We start from the raw sequence: 24,820 nt of genomic DNA, 5'->3' as shown, positions 1-24,820 counted from the left end.
GTTATCCGGTTCCCGCTACTGCTCTCGAAGAAGAAGAAGAGGAAGAACAAGAAGAACGATGGACACCGTTTTACGCGATGACACAACGGGTTAGTAACGCCGGTAGAAAAAAACAGATACGTCCTCCTCTCGCAATTACGTTGGTCCTCTCTTTGTACGTAACACTTATATACATGTGTACATATACGTCGAAGACGCACGTGGATCAATCGGTCGTGTTACAAAGGTGGTGTTGTACCGATGCGCTGTTTTACTCTACCGAATACAAACCCGACACGACACCCGGCCTCTTTACCGTGCGACTGCGTTTTAGTATATTCGTAAATGACACTGGCCTTAACTCAGTGCACGTATACGTGGGTGCGTCGTCCTCTCTCTGTTCTCCGGTTATTCCTTCTTTCTCTTTCTCTTTCTCTTACTCTATCTTTCCCTCCCTTTCGTTCTCTGCTACCCCTTTCTCCGTTTTTGCCGAGCGTTTCGATCAGCGCTGCTTGCGATCACGACGAATACGCGACGATCAATGGGGTATAAATGCGCGTCGAGACAGACAGAGTCTCGTCCGAGTTTTATGCACACCTATCGGGAAGCGCGAACGCACACGGGTGTCGAATCGGAAGAAAAACACACACACGACTAACAACAGCGTGCTACGCTGACGGCGGTTATATTGGCAGGGATATCTAGCGAGAAAGCGCGGTGGTACACTGATATTATTTTTATAACAACGCGGTGCGCGGCCGTCCTAGGCCGCGCCCAATATACCCCCACCCTTCGCCGGCTTTCCTCCCCTCCACTAACTGTTCCTCCCTCTCCCGATCAAGGGGAAGCCTTACTGTTCGTCCCCACCAAAGACATAGACCATCGTACCGGCGTGTGAGACTCGACAGAGAAGGGTGAATAGGAAAACGTTCTCCTCGACTATCCTGCCTGGGTATATCAAAGCTGGAACATTTTCTTCGCACGAATGCCATCTTGCTCCTCGTCGTTTTTCCATCGTCGCGTTCCACCTATCTTTCTCCACGCTTTCGACGAAAAACAATACTCGCGATAGATTTCATTCAACTATCTATCAAACACGTACATTTCGCGTATTTTCACACGACTGGCGTACCACGTTGCTCGTGTACAGAGTCGCCATCTGATGGATGCCGGTAAACACTAAAAGTTGTTTTTCCATTTCTCGCTCCATTCTCCTGCTACCTAATTTATGGCACTTCTGCGAAGTGTGCTACGAACGTGAACAACGTAAAGGTGTCGGTTGAGATAGAAATCGAGTCATCGCGTATACAGAGTTTCCACGACTTTCCCCCGGTTTTCAATTATCCATACCTCTATATACGTACCCTACGGTCTATTATATCGTGTGCAAATACAATTTTTCCTGTTACATGGAAAACCTCAACGATCGTAACGTAGATAATTCGAGACGTATAAACAGAAATTTAATAATAAATTATCGTGCTAGATTTCGGAAAATTTTCGTTTGAAATATATCGTTCCGTACCATCGACTTGCCAGATAAATAAGAAACGTAACGCTTCACCCTTTGCCTCTACAAAGTCAAGAGTGCTTCTCTGATCAACTTGTGAGTCGAAAAGGGGGAGATTACAAGTGCCCAACCACCGCCAAGTTCTAAAAGACACCGCTGTGCGTTATTTCACGTGCGTTTCACTCACGATTCATTAACCTTCGAATCGGCAAAGTACAGTCGTCGAACCTTCGAATCTATTCATATAGTTTTACCGAACGTTGGAAGTACGGATTCCTGGTTCTCCGTAGAACTACAGGATTGATTCCGTTATGGAGGTCTCGCTTTGTTCGGCCAGGTAGGAAGGAAGGATTCGCCTTTCTTTTGTGCATGCCTGCAGGTATATGGGTGCAGGTCGACCACGGATATTCCTGGCTTTTCTGCGCTCACGTTTCATCCTCATTATCTTTGGCAATGACGAGGGTGTTATCCTTGAACTAGATTTATCATTCACAGAACTCTATGGCCGGATGGCACTTGAATTTCTGATGCGTTCAAACACCTAGCATAATTGCGTTTCGTCATGCTCTGTCAGAATCGAAAGCGATCCTCGTACGTTATAAAATACCATTTGTAAAAAAAAAAAAAAGTCCCTTTAGAATCACTCGGTTTCTTCTACATTTACATCACGTCAAACTAAATGTCAATCTATGGTCTCTCCCGTTTCGTACATTCCTCGCTAAAAGGAATATTCATTTATTCTTAGCGAGTTTAAATTCGGTCAATCCGCGGCCAATGCCGTGTAGAATATCGAGACGAGTTCTACTGGCATTTGATCTGAATGGCACACCTGTACACAACTTGCGTCATGGTCTTCCGGAAGAAAACAAACGATGATTACGAATCACCGAATTACGCCAAGGGGGTTCGAAGAAAGAGAGAAAAGAAAAAAGAGAAGGGAACACCGCGAGGGGAGTGGTCACATAACCGAAGAAACGTTGATCCATTATAAACAAGTGGACAGCCAGCTAGAACATCGGGTCGAACTTGAATTTTGAGCGTGCTTCACGTGGTCGCGTGGTTTCACTATGAATTTTTATTACAGAGGGTAACTTAACGAGCGATAGAAATACCGTTCTTTTCGACGCAACAAATAAAAATCCAATCGTTCGTGTATGCTTGGACGAAACGATTTTTCCAATGTTCGCCGTCAAATAAAGTTTCGGACAAACGGGAGAAAGTAATATAAAAATAATGCATATGGAAGCGAATAATTTGCCGGAACGCAGGCAATTCTCGCGAATTAATAATAAAACCCGTAACATGTATTTTCCATAATATATCGTCGAGAGTCACATGATCGGGTCAGCACGTAAAAGCTCTAGCGTCGTTTGGCGCACACTTTTTCTTCCCTCTTAGCCTCCATCGACTAATTCGTTAAATGATCAATCGATTATCCTCTTCATCGAGCATAAATCCACATCAGCTTCCTGGAACCGTCTTCCACAGTTTGCGACTTATTTTCCCTTTACCAGACAAAGAAATCGTCGCACCTACCTTACTAGCTTATTACTCGCGGACTCGATAAAAATATATCAATCGACACGACGCAAACCCGACGAGAAACGAAATATCGACGAGCTTTCGCAACGTGTTCGGACAATCTGATCGTACGTAGAATTTACTCGCAGACCGACTGCAGTAATTCGAAAATTATATATCGTCGTCCTATCATGCAAGTGCGAAATAGCATCGAAGAATTCAGTTCGTCGTTCATGCCCGGACGAAAGTGTGGACTTGCGAGCGTGGCGGCTCTTTGTTTCACGCGGTAATGACGGTTGGGGTAGGTTAAGGCAGTGTTTAAAGATAATTAATAGTTGCACGGCTCGTAAATATCGGTATCAATGAAGCGTGGCCAAGACCTGGCGTGGGATCGGTAAATGGTTTCCGGGCGCATAAAAATTAATGGTTCTGTTGTCGACCTTGGTGGAAACTATCTTCGTTCCATTGTATCGTTCAAGGTTAAGAGCGGGTCGCTCGTAGGAAAACGATATTTCCAAGAATCTTGAACGACGCCTTTGAATTTACGCGCGTCTCTAACGCCGCGTGTTGTTTCCTACAGCCGGTTAGGTTTTTTAAACGATTACGTAAACCGTATCGTGTGCGTACGAATGCGACCGAATATAATTACTCGGCCGCTGTTATCAACGTAATTTCGAATGGCAATGCGATCCACGTGATTCCATAAAATCGTGGAGTGGGTAGTTTAATAACTGGGACGGCCGTGGAAACGAGCGATCCGAGACGAAGGGAACGAACGAGAGCGGCTTTTACCCCTCCAGGGTGGATCAGCCGATGGAAGGAAAGCAAGGAGGAGCGACGTAATTCGGGCCAGGAGGAAAGGGTCCTCCAAGGGGAATATAGAAGACGTCGGTGTACAAGGGGAAAAGGGTGAATTTAGGTGGGGACAGAGAGGGTAACGGGGGAAAAGAGAGAGGGAAAGAGAAATGCGAGGGTGCGTAAGGGTGGCGGATCCCTGGAATCAATAGTGGCCACGCACCCTTGAAGAATTTTCGCACCAGGAGTCCGGATGTCTCAGGACAGGCTGGGAAAGCTTTCTCAGCTGCTATCCAATACTGCTTTATTCGGTAAAGAAAATCCGATCGAAAAAATGGTATTTTTCAAGAAAGTTAGTGCAGTGATTTATCCTTTTCTCATCGTACAATGGATGAGATGTAAGTTTTAAAGATATTTGGACGTTGACCGAAACGTCGATCGATCGATGACGAATAAAATACACGTTACAACCGTATTTACAAATAAACGAATTTTCCAATTTGCGCGGTTATAAGCGAAATAATTGTAAATTTGCAAGAAATTGAAGGCATTCGTGCATTTGGTATTCGATAAACGTCTAGTCTCAAATATTTATCAAAGCTTTCGTTTTAAGAGAACGTACAGAATCGAAATAGACCCGACTACTTGACATTAACACGTGGATTCGCCACAAAAAGTGCATTGTGTCGTTCTTGAATCGTTAACTCGTACGAATAACAACCGACTCGTGCTTTTCACTCGATACTCTATCGTAAACCAACCGAAATTGAAACATTCTACGGTAATTCAATAAAAAAGAAAACGTGGTCTCCTTCATCTCGTGTGACGTATTAGTTCGTGAGACTGTTTTTCGCGATACCGTAGAACGTTTAGTGGCAGGAAATATGTGTCTTACAGGTCAGTGAGTAAAGCGGAAAGGCTGGGAAAAATGACTCACCTCCAACCACTGCCAACTTGGCCAACTGAAGATTCCGGTAGGGCGTCGCCGCTACCCCTAAAACAAGGAAATGGGAAGCTGTAAGATAGGTAAGGATACAGGAATTTGAGGATATCGGAATAAGATATTTAGGATTGGGATAATCTTACTTTTCCTGGATGTGTTTACCACGATAAACGAAAAATATAATAAAAAAAAAATATATATATATATATATACATCATAGTTAAAAAGAGTATTTTCTTTCACACCAAGTCGTTATATGAATTTTCGAACAAAGTAACTTCGAAATCGAACGCTCGTTATTCGATTCTTTACGCGCGACTTGCGTTTTAAGTCGCGTTCGCTTTCGTAATTGTATCGTGATTTCGCTTTTACTCTCGAGTGGATTTTTACCTCTTTGAGTAGCGAAACTTTTGTCAACTCGATCCGTCTTTCCATCGTACGCGTCCTTTGTAGATGAAAAGACGAGAAACTATGACGTAAGAAAGGAGAAACGTCCGCGACACTCGGCAAGAAGAAAAAGTTTCGTACAGCGGATAATTGGAGGCCTCCGCGACATGCATATTAATCGCAGTCTATCTGTGAGAGGACAAAAAAGAATTAATAATAACCGCGTCGCCAAGATACCGATCTGACCGGTTGGTTGGCCAGGTGCAGCGCGTCTTCCGTGATCCGTGCATATTCTTGCGGGTTTCTTTTTCACGGCATCCTTTTGCGTCGGTCACGCCAATTAAGAGGCATCGCCGTTAAAATCACCTTTACGCTATCGTACCAGCTACTGTGCAAAGTTTCAATTTGTCAAAAGTGAAACCTCTCGATACAACGTTTCCGAGAGTTTCGCTTTCGCTGTTCCCGTAACATGGCCGCAACGCGTACATCGTCCGATCCTCTTTAAACTACGCTTATATTCTTACAGCATTCGTTCGATTCTATCGAGCTCGCCTCGTTACGGCCAGCATTCCGGGAAAATCGGTTCCCACGTACGCGATTTTCCAAATTTCCTCTATCGTTCGATCAAAACGAATCCGAGTCGATTACGAAAATCGATCCGCGTTCTTGGCTGCACCCCTTATAAAGACGCGATCCGGGCCACAGCATAAAACTAAATCGTTCCGGTAGAACAATTCAAAATTAAGGCATCGAGCGTGACTTTGGCCGGCAGCTGCGTTCAGCAACAAAAATCGCGTCTTCCCTAACACCGTCCAAGATTTTACGATCCGCCGTTCTGCTTGTAACGCCTTAAAGCGGAACCATTGACGTTACAACGGCGAGAAAGTGCATCGACGCACGGGGGAAGTGAAAACAGCGAGCCCGGGGAACACGAGGCGCATACACCAGAGGGGTGAGGGTACATAACGCTTATTGCACGTCAGCGTGCCTCAATTTCGAGATAATTAAGCGAGGCCCTTTACACCTGCGGATTGTGCCAAGTCTGTACACGCGCATACCCGTGTAATTTTCTTTTTTACCGTGACGATCTCTGCTCATCTGTGGATCTACGCGTGATAAGGAATCATGCGATGAAAACGGCCGGGTAGAAAAAACAAAAAGCAAGCCAAACCACCTCCACTTTTTGCTGTAAAAGAAAGCTATCGTCATCTTGACTTAATGTTCTTACGTGCCCTTTCCTTCGCCAATGATTAATAGCTATTAACAAGGGGGAACGACCTGCACCAACATTCAGGATAAAACCGTGCAAGATTTAATATCCTGAAAAAACATAATTCACACACACACTCGCAGCCAAGCTGTTTTAATCGTGGCATTACAGCTTTTATACGTTCCTCCATTCCACTTTGGGAATATTAATTACGCTCGAAACCAGCTGTTTTACTTCGCTCTATAAACTGCCGGTTATTTCGGAAATACCGTGGCTATTTCCGAACTTTTCGAGATTACAGGCACCATCTATTTCGAAGATTTAAAATCGTCGGCTAATGGATTACAATTCGGAAGAATCGACAAACCGTTTCCTACTCGGAGACTGACTGACTTCGAAGGCTGTAAATTGACAATTTACGTTGGACGAGCAATTGGATCATTAATCAGCTCGTAAGAGGTCTAGGTGATAATTACATTTTCGTTTCCGGCGCATTACTTAAGAGCGTAAATTACTTTCCGCGACTGACAGCCCGGAGCAGCTGATCGGTAATTTCGATCGAAGCTTCTTGGCTTACGTTCAAAGGCACCCTCGCGTTAGTTGGCTACAGTGAACTTATACGTACGCGATTCTTTGCACCGAAATAATCACGTTACTTAAATTTCTATCATAAGCGTCGTAACAGCAAAGTTTGTAGGATCTTAAAGATCCAGGTATTCCATAAGTTCAGAATTAAAGGCAATGACACGGAATAAAGAGAAACGAAAAAGATTGGTAGCAAGGTTAGGCAAAGCACGGTAGTAGCTAGGCAAAAATGATGGTTTCTGAGAAACAAAATTAATTCGATCCAAATTCTTTCGCAAAGATCAAAATCTATCGGTCAGTGAAATTTTCGAAAGACAATTCTAAAGGAACCACGTTAGCCTCTTGTGTGAACGCAGCTGCACGAAGACGCGTATCGAGCTCCTCCTCGTCAGGATATCGTCCCTCGAGGCTCGTAGGAAGATACTTTGAGCAAACATCGGAAGGAGCGATCCTACCGGGCGGGTCCCGTTGTATCGTTTTGTTTTCGCTCTGCCGACATACGAAGCCACTGGTAGCAGTTGCTTCTCGCAGAAAAAAGAATCGCGGCAGCCGGACCGAAGAAAAGGAAAAGTGTGCGAAAGGATGGCAACGACAAACGATCCAGCCTTGTGTTTATCTAGGCCGGCTTTATACGCGAGAATTTGCTAAGAGTCGTTGCACGAAGGATTACTCGAGAATTCTAGTCGAAAGTCAGGCGTAAAAACACCGTTTATTATATTGAAATCGCGTTCCAACAGGTGACAAGTTCTACGAGAAGATTTTCGAAAGGAGAAATTTCTTTGCTAACTCGGTAACATCGCGTATTTCACAGTGTTTGAAAAAGTTTGAACAAAGTAAAAACTTGAAAGTTCAGGAACGAGGTACACGGCTGAAAAAAAGTTAATTTATGGAATGCCATCGGGCAGGAAGAAAATTCGTAAAGTTAGCTTTGGCAAACGGCGCTTGCGTGGAGCACCAGTGCATTCGACATAGATGCAACAAGTGCAGCCAGGGTATTACAAATCCACCCTATATTTGTAACGAGCGTAATTCATCGGAGAATGGCCCACTACTTTCGCCGTTAGTTCCACTTTTTACGAGCGTCCTTTAACCTTAAACTTGCGGATGCTTCGTATTAACGATCGTGCTCGTACATAATATATCGCGAAATATTTACACGATATCGTAATGATCGTTATATCGGCAATTTCTGAGAAATACGTAATGTTCTCTGTATGAAAGTTTAAAAGTTAAAAGGAATGTATTGCTGTTGCTAACGTCGATTGGAACGAGAAACAAGAAACGAAAGAGCTGCTTTAATATATCGCAAAAAATGGAAAGAGTAATCCGTGCATTGTGACAGGAAAATGAGCGAAACGGCAAAAGTAACGAACACTGTCGAGATATAACGCAAGAGACGCGGCTGTGTGTTAAGCGTCTGCAAGGTTGCGTTATGTTACGCGATATCTCGTTTCCACATTCACGTCCATCTCCTTTAACGAAGAGAAATCGCACGTGCGAATAAACTGCACCGCGCCAGCATCTCCGTAATTCAATAAACGTATTACTTTCGGTATCCTGATGGTCTTTCGCGTTGATCCGCGCTAACTGTCTCTCGTAGTAATCCTATCGCGTTTGAAACGCATCGCACACGCACCACGTTCCCTTCGCCCCGATAAAAAAAGTATCAACAACATCGAGAAATTCGAGTTGCGCCTGCGCTGCGTGCCGAAGCAGCCGGCTGTGCATTGACGCAACAAGTGCATGCAAGATGCACCACGACTCAGGGGGGTGGGGTGGAGTGGGTTGTTGGTTGACGGGGGGAGAGGGAGAGAGAAAAGGAGAGAAAGAGAGAGAGAGAAAGAGAGAGCGAGGGAGAAGGGCAACGGGGTTGGGTGGGGTAGCCCGAGAAAAGTAGGGAGTCGAAAGGGGTGGAGGACGAAGAGAGGCAGAATTAAATGCAAGGCGAGGGAGGGGGCACACCACCGGAGAAGGGCACGAGGTTGGCACGCGCCGAGTGCAACGATTCGCTCGAAGAAAAGAGAAAGACAGGAAGGACAAGGAGAAAGATAGGCGGAACGGTGGAGAAACAAGGAGAGAGAGAGAACGTGTGCATCGCATCGAACGGAAAGATGCATCCTCGGCAGCTCTCGTGGCAGTTTTTTATTCGTTTTCCCCCGCATCAACGATGCGAACATTTGTTTGCGGTTTATGAAGCCGAGGGGACAAGTGATATAGACAAACGGCGGCACTTCGGTGCAGGAAATGCAAACAAAGTGCATTCAGTCAGCCGGGTGACCACCGGCTGCAGGGGTCTAACTTACCCCCATGCACCCTTCCTATCGTACGACCTGAATGACCTGATACGCGCTGCGAGGTGCAGCGGCGTTGTTATGCAAATGGGAAAAGTGCAGACCCGCGTGTGCAAGTGGAAAAACATGCGGTTCGCGTGCACTTCGTATTATGAGATATCCACTTGACACCTGAACGTGGAAGCTTGTCAAGTGGTATGTATTTAGTCCGTCCGATCGTAGATCCAGACGGTAGATCGCTGTTATTTATACGCTTGGTAAATAAATACCGATTATCTTCGTGCGCTTATTAGGAAAAAGAAGAAGCAAACTTTCGATCGGACGTCGATACGTTTTCGATGTAAATATTACGCGCGACTGCGTTTCGATTTGCATTTCGTAGAAGCCGGTTTGCCACAATTCCAACGTACGACACACGTGCCTATGTTACGTGGATGCACCACAAAGTGCACCTTTCGGCGAGTCTAAAGCAGTCTTTGCGGTCATCGCATTAAATTGATTAAGCATGTGCATGACTTCAAAAGTTTCGAAGAAGCATCGACCGCGCAGCGCAGAGTCGTCTCTGAATTATGTATGTCTGCGTGAAAACCACAAAAGTGAGAACGAAGCGATCTAAATCGTACGGGATTCGAATGTGTATTCTATGTCACAAACATCCAACTGAAAACACATCCAACGTTCCCATCAAAAATTTCTATTGACATTTAAAGTATCTCATCGATCACGGCAAGATTTTCGAATCTTTAACTCTGCTATTAACTGCCTGCACTTTTGAAGATGCGTACACGCGAAAGAAAGGAAGACAAGGCATATATTTAGCATATGAAAATAAACGTGCTGATAATAGCATGGATAGAGTCGCACGATGATATAATTGTCACCATTCGTTACGAATTTTCCGTTCGGTTCTCACACTCGCGAAGCTAGAATAACGTCACACATTGGCGGACTTAACACAAAGAGGCCGATAGAGCCAGTTAAAGGAAATAGAATCAGAAGCGCGGTGGATCCCATGGAATCATTGTAAGGATTCTTGAGGGGTGAGACCCTCGGACCTTAAACTAGTTTTCGCTCGTACCAGTCCGTTTCTCTTGGACCGTCTTCCCTTTTCTTTCTCCATCTATTCTCGTCTTTTCTTCTTCATCACTGTAACCACCGTATGAGAGTACTTTACATTTGAAACATATCGGCTTATATGGAAATGAATGTTTAGCCATGCGTCGGTCCTAAACATTAAAAATGGAAGAGCAACATTCGCTGCAGGAAGCTGATACGCGAGTTTCCGAGCTACGCAAAGAGGACAACTCGGAAGTGATACTCGTCCCTCTGAATTGTCGATCTGTCCATTGTCGACCGACGACCTCCCCGCCTAATCTCCTTGCTAGCTATCTTGACAAAAAATTTCATTTACAATCTACGGCACAACGGTTACGTTCGTTGCCCTAATTTAACCCTTTCGCTATGCCAAGGTCCAAAACAACGCGCGTCACGTGTCGCGAGTTAAGCATCGAGATACAGAAGAAAAATTGCATTTACCATGTTACGATGGAAAATGATACTTTATATATTTGACATCGTCGATACGATCGGACAACCGAATTAAAAGCCATCGCACGTACGGCTCGTTTTACCCTGCATTCATTGCACGTTGCATTTAATTGCTCTTATCTGCTGTCGAGTATCATTATGACCGGCAACAAATCCCCGGTTTATACCTTTGCACGTTCCTATCGTCGATAAGGTTTCTTGTGGCAACAGGAATCGCTGGTATGAATAACCGAGAAGAGAAACGGAGAAAGGAACGAGGTTGGGGGATGGTGAAATAACAGATTGCAGTTGTGGCACGAGCGAGCAGCCTGGACTCAGCTCGGGGCTCGTAAGGAGAAGGCAGGTGCCACATTTTTTTCGAACGCCTGCTCACCGTCGAGGAGGAGGCTGCCTCGATGCGCAGAGGCTCCCAAACGTTTCTACTAGAAAGAAGCTCTCGGTAGAAAGTTTTCGATCAAAACAATAATATCGATCGAAGTGAACGGTAATTAATGATCGATCGAATGCCACTTTCGATCAATTTTACATCCTCCACTTACGAAGCATAAATCGATATCGACGTAAAAATTTCTTGATCAAAAGATGGTCGTCGAACTACGTCAAAGTCCTTCGTAATAGAAATTCAGCCAGGACAAAGATATAAGGACGATTTAATTTCAAAGGAGTAACGCTAGTAACTAGGTCGACTAGGTGTAGGTTTTCAGCGAAGAAATTAATGTTAACGCCCGTCGACAAATACAATCGACGAATAATAGTGGCAATAGATACGTACCAGCGGTCCATGTGTGCGTAATATATGTGGCAGCATGCAAAAAAAATGGTGCAAATGTAATTCATATTCTACAAATTTCCATGCATAAATATAGAACGATTCCATTGAACGATGCTAGAATTGTAACATCGTTTATCCTATTACGACACCTATGCTTCTATCGACAGAAACAATCGCGATAAAAGAACACCGCGGAAATTTGCATAACAATAGATAACGAAGTTTTCGGGGAAGTTCGCTTCGGTCGAACCTCGAGCGACGTATGTAATTGGCCATCTTTGTTTCGTAGAGCTAACCGTACGATTCCTTTGATGGTATCCGACAATTATTCAAAATTCTATGACGCGGATGAGTTCCACTGCGGATAATCCTCGACGATTTTTGCTTGGACACGTTCGGCACGAGTTCAAACTCTCGTGTATGCGCGCTCGCGCGCATTTACTCGCGTGCGGCCAATTATGCACCTCGTTATGCCGGCATTACGCGTGATCTCTCTTTTGATCGAGAAATTGCCTAAGGTTAATAACCCCTGTTGAAGTTTGTGTAAGCGATTACATAAAATTTTTCGAAGACAAATGGACTATTAGCACGTAAGGACAAGTTGGTTCGGCGCTATCCGCACGGTAGCAGAACCTGAGAAGTTGAGCAACTTTCTGGAAATACTTAATGTATAATATAAGTGTAATTCGACCAGGCGTTTCCTGCACGCTCGCCAAATTTACGACCGTTTAAAGGACAGCGGTTAACGATATTCGTTGGCCGAATAAATTTTGATTACAACCACGGTAAGACGATTCATGACTAATTTATTTAAAACGTGCATATTTGCATACGAAGTAACGCAATGTACAAAGCAAAGCGTTTTATCGTAAAGGCGTTTTAGTCGAGAATATCGCCGATCGACCGAGTAACGCGCGTCTTAGCTAGTGCATTAGTAGATACGCTTGGTTTCTAACCAAAATGCGATACCGTGGCACGAAATTCAGACACGATTTCACGCGAAGCAAGTTATGAAAATATTTAAAACTTACCGTTTCTTCGGTCCACTAGCTACGGATGGCTCCACGACAAGCACTGATCCGAGATAGGTATATCCTGAAACAAGAAAAGAACACAATTTTAAAGCATATTTATAAACGATACTATGGATATCAAATATGTTTCTACCGTTATTCGAAAAGTTATATTTAAATAAAATAGTCTGTTATATATTACAAAGGAAAAAGAAAACCAAAGGCAACATAACCGAATGAATGGTAAATAAATATGAACCGCTCGAATTTTCTCATAGCATCAAGGAAATAGGAGAATTGGTTTATTGGGTCAGTTTAGACAACCTGTTTGAACCAATGGTACATTTGAACTCTGACCCTGGTCAGAACTACCGATGGGATATTTTCTCATGGAAAAATATGCTGTACACCGGTTTTGAAAAGTGGAACTTGGCGGTTGCTTCCGGGTTTTGATTTGCACATATACAACGTCTAACGGCATAAAAATCGCTGCACTGATTTGAAACTATCGCGTAGCTTACTCATATTCTAATCAGGATCAAGAGGTTATGTGAACGCATCCGTGATCATAGTCTCGGGCTAGCGAATTTTTCGACACGGTCCGAGGGTCCCAACATACATATACATAAATGCATGTATACACGAGTATTTCCTTTCCTAGGCACCAGGTGTCTTCTGCCAGTTAGACCCATCTAATTTTCTCTAACCAGTTCCTCTTTCTATATGTAATGCCAAAAAAATCTACGAAACCACTTTTGTCGACCATCGAAAGTGACCCTTTTCGCTCGACGTATACAAAATTAAATTTGGTTACACGAAAAATAAATATTTTATCTGTTACATGATTGGCAATTAGGCGATGATTGTTTCTTATGCGCATCCTGTTCGCGACAGGAGGATGCGCGCGCATGTGTTTTGAAATCAGTCAGTTACGGTGATTAACACGACGTGCGTAAGAGTCAATTACGTGATAGATTATAAACGTTTAAATTATCGATTCCGGGAAAAAGCTATTCAACTCTGAGATTGTTCGAAAGGACGTGTGTTTTTTTTAGTATTCTAGTCGATTAGACGTGAAGAGAAATACGCTTTGGTGACTTCGCAAGACAAGGCCATCGTAAGAATGTAAACATAGTTTGGTCGGCAGCAAATGGCGCGATTTCTACTCACGATCTATGATCAAAACAATCTTGTTCGCAATACCGGCAAAATAAAGTATTAGAATACTTTATTTAATCTCTTCCTTTCGCTATCCGTATAACCTTTTGTAACAAAATTCTCGTTTAAACTACAAATTGGCGATCGAAAGGCGCCACCTCTACTAAACGGTTCTTACGATTACAAATGGAGGAACGTACAAACATCGACTAGTAAAGTTCGAAAAACTATTTCAAAGAAAACTTGCGAAGAAAAACGTTCTTTTACTTGTAATTCCTGATCCTCGGACATACGTAGATTAAAACGATGTGTGCTTGATGTGTACTCGATGCAAAGAAGACGAAAAACGTGTAAGGTGTTTCTCAACAAATGGGCACAGCAAGACGTTAAATATGGCAGCCAACGATGTCAGCATGCAGTGGATTGATCGTTAAAACGAGTTTCTAATAAAGGTCGGTAGAAACGAGATATTCACATTTGATCGTAATAATTTTGCCTAAATTTGAAACTATATACTTCACGCCAAAGATAGGTTGGGAATAGCATATACGGAATAGTAGATGTATCTGTATCTTTTTCTTAGATGTTTGCATAGCTTTATGAGTTGGGAGGAATTGTTCGATTCAATAATAAGTTATTTCGAAGTGGTTCGGCGAAAAGGAGATCCGTGTTCGCATGAATTAGTTACAGTCGGTTTGCGCCATAAGTAAGTGGGCACGCAGGCTTGTTGATGATCGTGGTAGACCGTCGCAGATCGTCGTCGTCGTTGTCGTTGAACATCGATAACGATCTCGGCGCTTCTCATTTTCGTGCGCGGAGTGGTATTTTTTTGAATGAGCCGAGTCTGCTTCAGAAAAACCGGGTAGATCTCTCTTGCGGGGTACAATGGCGTGTGGCGAGTGGCGGAATTGTGTTCGCGAGGAGTCTATTAAATGCAGCAGAATGCTTGGTACAATGAGGGTATATAATATAACCTACCGGGCGGACTAGCTTGGAAATTCGAATGAATTAAAAATGCGTGTATTAAACATAAAACGACGAGGAGAAGATGGCGTTACGGTATCTTCTGTAAGTACTCGAAAGTGAAAAGAGGCAGAAAGAGATGGGGAAAAAAGAAAAGGAGGAAGTAGCGCTTAAATGGCTACTTAGTATGGTCCCGTGTCAAGTCTCCCCTCGAATGGTTCATCTCACCCTGTAGCAATAATATTCGTAAGTGTTTCCATGCACGAGTGCTCAGCCTGAGTACCAACAGGTTTCATGCGAAAGCCAATTCGCGACAAGGTGAGAAAAAAAAGGAGGGGAGGTAGAACTTGACGAGGTTTTAATTTGATTCTTATGCTGCGTTAAATTCGACGTGTGCTTTTACGCTTGATTTCACGTGTTTGCCATTTAGTAGGCTATTACGATAGGTTACAACGTCGTCTCCCACCGAATATAATTTTCAACTAAGCAGGAGCCGTTTGATCGCGATGATCCCGATCGTGTCAAAATTTACGACGGTCACACGCTCGAATATTTTTTCCAACGAGCTTGATATTTGCGCTACCCGCGTTGTCTTCTTCAAGCACTCGTTATTTATACAAATCAAGTCAAATAGATTATTTTTGAAGTTGGAACTTTTACCCTGCTAATCATTACCACATCGTATCATACTATATCCTTGCTGTTGTATCGGAAACGAACACGACACGCTTTACGAGAAAAGAGTCTCATCCACAAGACGATCCGCAAGATGTTTCGAATACCAAGTTACGAAATCGGAAAAATTCCTAGGACGAAGTAAAACTTTCGATATGGACTAGCTCTCGTTGTCGATACGAAGTTACAATTACATGACGTGTTATCAGGTAACCGCGAGTGATGCACGATCCGCGAAGAGAAGCGTAGACATTTGTTTGGAAAACGGGACACCCGTTATATGCCTAAAATATACCGGCATCTCGCATGGGGCGCGCTGCTAAGAAATGCAGAAACAGCAGTTGCTATGCTAGGTGGTACTCCCTACAAACACAGGCATACTTACACACGATACACGCTCGAATCTCTCTCCTTCTTTCTAAGCATCGGTGAAATTCGTGCATAAGAGAGACACACGCAACAAGCACTCGTATACGTAGAGAAGGGTACGCGCGTCTTACCCAGTCACACAGAGATTTTTCGGGGGTTCGGTCCGCGTGTATACCGTATGCCTCGTGTACGCGGCCGTGTGTTCGTGTAACGTACACACTCGTGTACGAGGGAGTAGAGAGAGCGAACTAGAAAAAAAAAGAGAAAGAGAAGGAGCGAGAGGAAGCGAAATAGCGAGAACTCGAGGGGTGTAGCCGTGGTGGTATTAGAACGGCAGCGAGAAGGGAGCAGAAAAAAGGGAGTGGAAATGAGATAGGGAAGGCAGCGTACGAGGGACGACAAAGTGAACGGGATAGAGACGGAGAGCACGGGTGAAAAAGGAGAGAAACCAGCGAGATAGAGGGAGGGAGGGAGAAAGAAGCTGTTTGAGCTAAGCGCAGCCAGGGTCTAGAAGCGAGTTTTCGGATCGAGTCGGTGTATGTGGGCAAGAGAGTAGGTTAGCAGGCTCTCCCGAGGGAGAGAGTAATAGTAGATTGTCCTGTTGAACGAGCAGGATGGCAAGTGCCTTTATAGTGGGTCAGTACTAACCGGCACCCGGCTAGCAAGCCTTCAAGGTCTCCTTAGTGCTCCTACCTCCTCCCTCCCTACCCACCATCTTCCCTGCTGATGCCTACAACGAAAACTGCCAGGTAGGTGAGTCGAGAGCGAGCGAGACCGAGCTTAGGAGAGCTATCCGGAGGTCGTCGCGCAATCTATCTAATATATATTCATTTTTTCTCTCGCTCTTTCCTTCCACCTCTTTCTCTTGCTTCACCGTGCCTTCCCTTTTCATTTCGCTTCTCCTCTTTGTCCCTCTTTCTCGATACGTTTTACCGGTTCCTAACTTAAATTTCGTCAATTTCTGCTTGACGGTGAGACGCGATCGAACGGGCTTTCATGCCTCGAAACCTGGTTACGTTCGAATTTGTAAAACGACGCGCACTTGGCCAACGATTATATCTACGTAATTAGCAATCGTTCGAACATGCAACGTATATATACGGAATAAAGATGAAAAAATACGTAATTAGCGAGTTGCAGGAGAAGTCGCGAATCCTCTTGAATTACGTATCTCGAGGTTGATCGGTTATCAACGTTTATTTATAACGCGTATATTATTAATAGAAAGCGTTCGCTTCGATACTCGATAGCTTCAGCAACGTAGGTAACGTAAACCTCGCGTATCTCAACTGCCAGTACAGCGTTTTTCATATCTCGGCACTTGATACACCAAGACGATTCTTCGGCCAAGCACCGGTGGCGAAATACTCGTTCGTAACCTCGGATATTTAATACGTAATTATTACCAGAAGCAAAATTAGACGACTATTGATTCCTCGAACATCTACGAAATCTCGAGACGTATTCGGCGTGTTTGAAATATCGCTACAACGATAAGGCGAGCCTTACAGGATGACATAACACAGCGAGGAGTTTCTTGCGTCGGTCAAGGAGCAAGGGAGAAAGAAAAAAAGGGAAGAGAGGTAGAGATAAAGAGAGCTAGCTAGAGAGAGCACCGGCTCCACGGGGAAGTAATAAAATATTTGGGTAGCGCTGCGCGGGAATGGGAATGAGAACAGGTTCCTGTTGCGCATTCCAGGCCGATGCTGAATACCGATGCCTTGGACACGGCGGTTGGCACGGCTAGGTACATAAATTACTATTGAGTTACAACTCGCTAGTTCAGTCCCACGGAAATCGTTTGCGAATCGTGAATCACGGGTCGAAATCGCGTGAATCTACCCAGCAATTTGCCGATTAATATTTTCAAACGAATTCGCATCTATCGATTTTTTGAAACTTGGTTTCGAGCATCGGATGTTGCTCCCCGAATCTAATTTTTCCAGTTTACTCGATAAACAAGGACGTCGATGTTGGTAACGATGTCGTTTGAAACATCGGAAGACAAATAACGCGCTGCTTCTGGTACGAGGACACGCGATCCAGATACAAAACGACCGCGAATATAACAGGATCTAAAGGAAAAATGTTCGAGAATAAAATTACATAAACATTCGCGTGATTCGATATATAGGTAAACATTTGCGTGTGGTTGGAATATTCGGTAACGAACCACACGAGGCGTTTCGTTATAGAAGCGCAGATAAGGAAAGGCACGTGTTTCTAATCGGGGAAACGTAACGTTTCGTTGAAGAAAATACACTGGAACATTAGGTAATTTAACGTACCTACATCGGAACCGTTTTTAATGGGACGGTAATTAAACGTACGGTGTACGCTGGCTTCGTATTAATCTCAATTCCGCGTCGGAAAGCAAGAAACGAAAACGAACCGAACGAAATGGCGAGAGGAAGCAACGAAAACTTTTTCCCCCGTACAGACGAAACAAAAATATCGCTTTCCCACTGATAGTTCGATGGATGGTTCTTCTTAATAAACGAAGATAAATATGGTCGGAGGACAATTGCGCTATCTTGCCGTGAAGTTTGTTTACGTGGTAAGAAAGACTCGAAAAGAAATTTGAGGAGCAGAGAAGAAACAGGAATGATGGTACGTGGCCGCGGGATATCGCGAAAAGACAAAAGGACGAAGAGAAGTCGCGTCGATCGGGTTTGACACGATGCGGTAAATAAAATTGGAGCAGTTAGTCGGTCGGATCCACGCTCGTTTTCGGCCTGGCAAAGAATAAAGCAAAAATTGCTTCGGTCTCGGTTGGCCTTGTGGCGTACTTCTCTCTCTGTTTCGCCCTCTGTTCCACCCCCTTTCTCTGTCCTGCTCGTTCCTTTGCCGCTTCTTTCTCGCGCCAAGGCCTCTCCTTTCTTGCTCCTTCTCGCACACCCTTGTGCCGCGCTCGCAGCGTGAGAGCGGCCACACAAAGAGAGCACGAGAAGCACAATGGATTACTTAGACGGGTAGGTTAGTTTGCCGAATGAAGCGAATGGGCCCACGCACGTTAAGATAGGTCCTGACTGAGAATCCGCAGAAAGCGCGCCAAACGCAAAATCTCACTCTTCGCTCGATTTTCACACCACGATACCTTCCTATCTAGACTCGTCCGTTTCGTCGTGCTTACGATATCCTTATCGATATCCTCGAATTCTCGTCTCTATCGAAGCACCAAGCTCTCCAAGTCTGTCGTTTCATCTACAAACGTTGCGTACGTTACAACGACTCTGAATTTCCGTTAAATTATGGATGATCGAATTTACTTGTTGCATGTACGTATGACGATCGAATGGCAGATGTTGACGAGAAATTTGTCGAGTCGATCGAGTACGTATTTCCTCGAAAATTCGCGTCGTTCGCGGCTACGCATATTTTGTTGCGTACAAGACGAGATAGCGATTCATAAGACGACGAAAATATCGCCTATGTGTATTCTAAGGTGGCGTATCGATCAATTTTAAATCCCGTAGCGATCGACTACGCCGAGTTAACCAGCGTGTGTGTTCAATTTCGCCCGGCCGATATACATACGATACGATATGAATGGCGAAAGTTTCTTCCTGAAAGTGTACGATACCGAAAACGAAAGAAACGAAGCGACGCTTGTCGAGATTGTCGTAAAGTTACTTGTACAGCGTACATCGCTAATAGCGTGAACGTCGTAGCGCGGCAGCGCACGATAACGACTTTTATCTGACAAATGGACAAAGTTCAGAATTTCACGTTTGTATAAAGTGGCCGAATATTTCATGAATCTCCGTGTAAGATGAACACGCGTGAACGCCCCTATCTCTTGGCGTCTCTGTTTTCAACATAGTAAGCCAATGGTCTCGAGCACTCGTATGTAACTTCGCGTTATCCAACAACGATTGACCAAATCGCTATCATCACGCCACGATGATCGAACCATTAATATCTGTAAGATTTGTCCGGTTACCTTGATCGAGACATTTGCTAAAGAATATCCAAAAATATACATTTACGACATACCAGTTATTATTCCAATTATTATGGCAATTGTTCAACGAATTGGTATCGGTAGAATTTGTCGTTTTATTTCTGTTCGCCTATCTTAAATACGGAACTCGTGGAGTCGACGAATCGTGATTTCGGCGCGATTTTCTTCGAGCAATGCTCACGATGCGAACCGTTGAATTCGACCATACATAGGCTTCGATAGACAAAAAAGAAACGCGCCAATGAAAAGAAAAGAAGAGGCATAGGGAACAGCGAGAAGCAGAAAGAGTCCAGGGTCTCCGTTCGTTCGTAGATTAAATCACTCGGTCACTTTTCTTTCGTGGAGCCGACCGGGACAAAGGGCGGCGTTTCTCGGAAGAGACTCGGTCCGAGGTTTGAGAATTAAAATAATATCCGCTCGTTCGGAGATTAATGGCGCCATGCCGATGCAATTTTTCTACGATGAGTTCCCTCTCTTTCGCTGCCTGCGTTATTTCGATATTCCTCGTTGCCACGTACGCCAGTTATTCCACGACTCTCCTTCCTATCGTTTCTATTAAAACTGCCCGTACTTTGTATTTCGACCCAGCGATAGAAACTCGAAACAAATTAAGTCGCCGCCTGGGCCCTCGACTGCTACCTACGACCCTAGAATATTTCAGACGTCGTAAACATTGTCACGATTTCGCGGTATTCCGATAATCTTCGATCAGATTACGTCCCATAAAATGTAACTTATGAATTTGCATATTGCAGTCTATCTCTTGGGTTACTTTGGAATTTTATCAGAAAGTTATTCGTTTCAACGTAGCAATTACCGGTTAATTAAGATACCAAAGAAACGCGCGCGTAATCTTAAAGAAAAATACGAAATGTATTTTCCCGAGATTCGTTTCCCATTCGATTTCCATTCGATCGTACTTTGCGCGCAACTGCGAGATCGTTCTTAATTCGTGGCAAGGGAATCAGTTTCAGCGAGTCGCGTTGACGAAATGCGAAATCACCGTGAGCCCTGTGGAGGATACGACGGAGGCAGGTGCGAACGAGCTGTTCGTGCCTTTCCTTCCTCTCTCTCTCGACCCGCCGATCCTCCCTTCCTTCTATCTTCCTCGCTTATCCTTCGATGGATACGTCGTTGCCCGGTTCATTGACACCTGTCGAAAGATTCGGATTTCTCTCTTCGTACCTGACAATTACGCGCACGTGGGCCCATGAGGACTCACTGCCGCCACAACTGGCAGACGCTTTAATCGTCTTTCTCTTTTTTCTTTTTCCCCGCTCTGACATAAAGATTCCGTTCATGGGCAGAAGGGAAGGACGAAAGTCGGCAGTCCGGATAAGATGCGTTTTAAGGAAATGTTTTCGTCGAGATTTTCCTCGTTGGTCCTTTTTGTCAGATAGCTGCGCGTCGAATCTTTTTTCACGAATTTACGACGGACGAAGCGTGAACGTTGCTCGTTGGAAATACAGATTACGTAAGCGGATTAGCTACGGTAATCGTAGAGAAAAACTCGGTGGCAGATAACGATAGGGTACGGTAAACGATAAGGAGCGAACCTATTTTTTTCCACTGAGAAGATATAAGGGAAAACGTTGAACGGGCGATGCTTGGAGTAAGAAGATAGCTGATGCGACTGTTACAATAAGAAAGATTTCGTTGAAAACGGTTTGGTTTCGGGGTAACAGTGGTAACACGGTTATTCGCCGGGAAGTCAACGGCCGGGTATCTAAAACAAACACGTGTCTTCAAAGGTTTCTCGAGCGAACAGAGGCTACGAAAGACGAAGACAATGTAGATAGGAAAGAGAAAAAAAGTCGCCGCGTGGGAGGCCAAGGAAGAAATAGAGAATTGTCGACGAAGCCAATATAGAAACACTCAAAATAGAGACTGCTCCGGGGATAATTTCATACAGACGTCTCAACGTTATCACCATTTTACGGTTCGATGTAACCTCGTTAATTTCGTTTCAATATCGCGCAACGAAATGCGTGGATCTCCCTCGAAAACCTAATGCTATATGCTTTTAATTTTAACGAGTTCCCTTTTTTTCCTTCTTTTTTTCTTCTTCTTCCGACGATATAAATTAGTGGTTTTAACGATTCCTCAAAATTCCTTAAACGATATCTTTAAAGACCGAATAAAAAATTACGATTGCTTAATTTCGGTGCAACGAGAGAATTTTATCGGTCGTTAAAAGCCATGGCTAATTAAGCCACTGATTTGCGGTTGCGAAATCGCGTGACTGATAGGGAAGTACAGTGCGAAGAATCATTACGTTTCATTCATTTCGAGGTATCGAGTATGTTGAAATTTCACAATGGCTTTCTCGCCCCCTGGTCCCAAGACCATTCAGTTAATGAAAGCGGATGGCTAGACGAAAAAGAAGACGAGAAGACACCGCACACTCTCTTTTCGCCGCTCTAAAGATAGCACTTCCTCCTTGCAGACGCGCAAGCACTTTTTGCGCTTAAGCCGTACATTCGTGTCGGTGTTAAATCGAGTTCTTTTCACCGTTGTTCTCAACTTAATACTCGGTTAATCAAATTACCGTTTTATACGCTGAAACCAAGTAACTTTCATCCGCGCGTGAACAACGAACGCAATTTATTCGGACGTCATTGTAAGACCTAGTCGCGACTATAAAGGAATTCTTTGCAGCTGGCGAAAGAAATATTTAACCGCTCTAATAGAAGATAAAACGTTGGACTTTGCAGTCATCGTGAAGTAGAAACAGATTCCCACTGATAATAGCTGCTGTAAGGTCCGTTTTATATTATCGACACGTACAACAACGTTTGGGTTGACACGTTCGTGAGAAACAAGGAATCACTACTTCGATCGAACATTGGTGGTGTTACGTTGCAAACAGCGCGAATGATGGTTGTAATTAACTTTAATCGTTTTTATTAAACACGTGCTATCTGTGTGTGCGCGTATCTTTTTGCACGTCACGTAGATCGATAAGACACGATTTGGACGTAGCAATAACGTTTGACACGATCTGCAGAAATTTTCTTTATCGTAATAGGATCGTGCATGTTAACATAGGATTATTCTTTTTGTTTTTTAATTTGCTTCGATGTTATTATCAATCCCGAGGTTCGCTATGTCCGAGGAGAAACCGAATCGTCAAGTTCCATCAGTGTCGGTTACCGGTGCACTGTTAACAGGTAACTTTTTTCGAGAGCAGGTGGTCTCGAGCAGGCACGCGACAAATCAAGCTGACCGAACCACGAACAACTGGAAACTTGCGATTAAAAATATACATTCTTTTCCTCTCTTTTATTAACCATCTAAACGGACATCGAATACGGACGTTTCGTCAAACTCGAATACGAAGAAGGATATTCCCACGAAATCACGATGCCTCTACGTTCTAAAAACTGTAGTACCTTGGTATTTTTATAATAAATTCTAACGCGAAACAGAATTTTTTAGTACGGTTTCCTATAATAAATGTTTTCTACAGATCATCGTATTTGTTAATGTATTATAAGATATTTCGTTTGATCATAATTCTACGTTGAAAAATAGCGACAACATTTTAGGCAGTACGATGTTCTCATGACTCGAACAAAATGAAGACATTAAATGGCGGCGAAGCTATAGTCCTCGGTGAATTAATATCGATGTTTGTAGTCTGATGTAGTTTAACCGCGACTAGCCTTAGTTTAGTTGGTCTAAAACGTAACACAACCCACCAAACTAGTTCTGTACTAAGCGGTAACGTTCTCCGCACACGGTATTGTATCCAAGGATCAGCCCCGCATACATATGTACCGCTGCTGCAGAGCAACGACTGAGCCTTCTGTATTGCTAACGAAATAGAGGGAGAGACTATTCCCTATGAATCGTTCCAATGTTCGTACCGCGCCTCTTTCTTGCAACCCGGCTTCTAAGCAAGCCGACCGTTCTCGTGGTATTCTTTGCTACATTTTTGCCTACCATTATACTACAAATTTTCTCAACTGCTTACGTCCCGTACTTCCTGGGAATTCAAATACTTCCAGTAATTTATACCGTGTCCAATGTATCCAACTTTTATTTTAATTATACGAGATAGAATTATTTTATCGTATGGATATAGGATATTCGTCGCATCGAATCTTCAGCAGAAATCGGTTTATCATGGCGAAGCAAGTATTACGCGTCGATTAGCATCTCGTACTTACGAGACTGTCACGAGCGTGACAGTGATTTATCTTACATACGTAGGACACGAAAATGATTGCTTCGCGATTACAGATACAAACGATCTTGTTACGCGATATACAGGCAAGATGGTTTAAAAACGATCCTCGGGAAATATCAACGCGTACTCTACATACTCTTCCATCCCGTTAACCTTATCAAGTTCTAAAAGCAATCGCAAGTGTATCGATCAACGTAGGTACAAATGCGCGTACGTTGGTTACGGAGTCGTCGACAAAATTTACGATCTGGATTTACTCGATTAGCATGGCCATCGTGCATGACGAGTGTGACTAACCAATTTCTACGGACGCGTTGAGATGAAGTTGGCGGTATTTCACGATGTAAATTTTAACCTCGCATCAAGCCAGTGGGGGAACCATACGTCACGCGTACAGACGCGACCTTGACCACGTTTTTTGGGCGGGAGAATCACCGACGTACGGGCGTGAGTCGTTTCTAGTCAAGTATCGATCTAACTTTTCGAGACAAAGTTGAAATTCAGTACGGATGGTCAGGATTTATAGGCGTGCGATCGTTTTACGAAAAATATGAAAGACGCGTCCGACCATGCCGGTAACAGTTTTTTCGTCTACGACTATCGTCAACTTACTGACGAATTATGAGAAAAAGAGTAGCTGCATCGATCGACGTAGTCTTTAGCGATTTTAATCGATCTTTCACTTTCGCTGTGTTCCTACGCCTTTGACAAACAAGGCTATCGATAGACTATGAAATTTATTTTACGCATCGTTACCCTTGGTAACGCGTGGTCGGAATGAAATTTCAGTATTCTTTCGCGATAATTGGATTCTAATCATTTACGATTAAACGATCGCTTATCAATCGCGCGATTATATCGTAATTTTGGTTCGATGCTGGAATCATCATTGCCATGTTAGGCGAAGCTGGCAATCGTATCGATCAACGACAGTATGTTGGCCAC

The 24,820-nt window shown here is 43.9% G+C and overlaps 2 protein-coding genes across 2 annotated transcripts in view; both read right to left on the bottom strand.

Moving 5' to 3' along the window:
• LOC132907299 (chromobox protein homolog 1-like) overlaps positions 1–24,820 on the bottom strand; it is a 194,306-nt gene that overhangs the window by 93,873 nt on the left and 75,613 nt on the right. The window lies entirely within an intron of this gene.
• Positions 1–24,820, bottom strand: part of LOC132907187 (insulin-like growth factor 2 mRNA-binding protein 1) — a 70,868-nt gene that overhangs the window by 43,222 nt on the left and 2,826 nt on the right. Inside the window, exon 2 of the mRNA XM_060960075.1 lies at positions 12,573–12,636. Within this exon, the coding sequence (XP_060816058.1) occupies positions 12,573–12,636 (64 nt within the window). The remainder of the gene's footprint in view (positions 1–12,572; positions 12,637–24,820) is intronic.

The sequence above is a fragment of the Bombus pascuorum genome, chromosome 1, assembly GCF_905332965.1.
Source record: "Bombus pascuorum chromosome 1, iyBomPasc1.1, whole genome shotgun sequence".
Taxonomy (NCBI): Eukaryota; Metazoa; Arthropoda; class Insecta; order Hymenoptera; family Apidae; genus Bombus; species Bombus pascuorum.
This window is presented reverse-complemented; position numbering and strand designations above follow the sequence as displayed.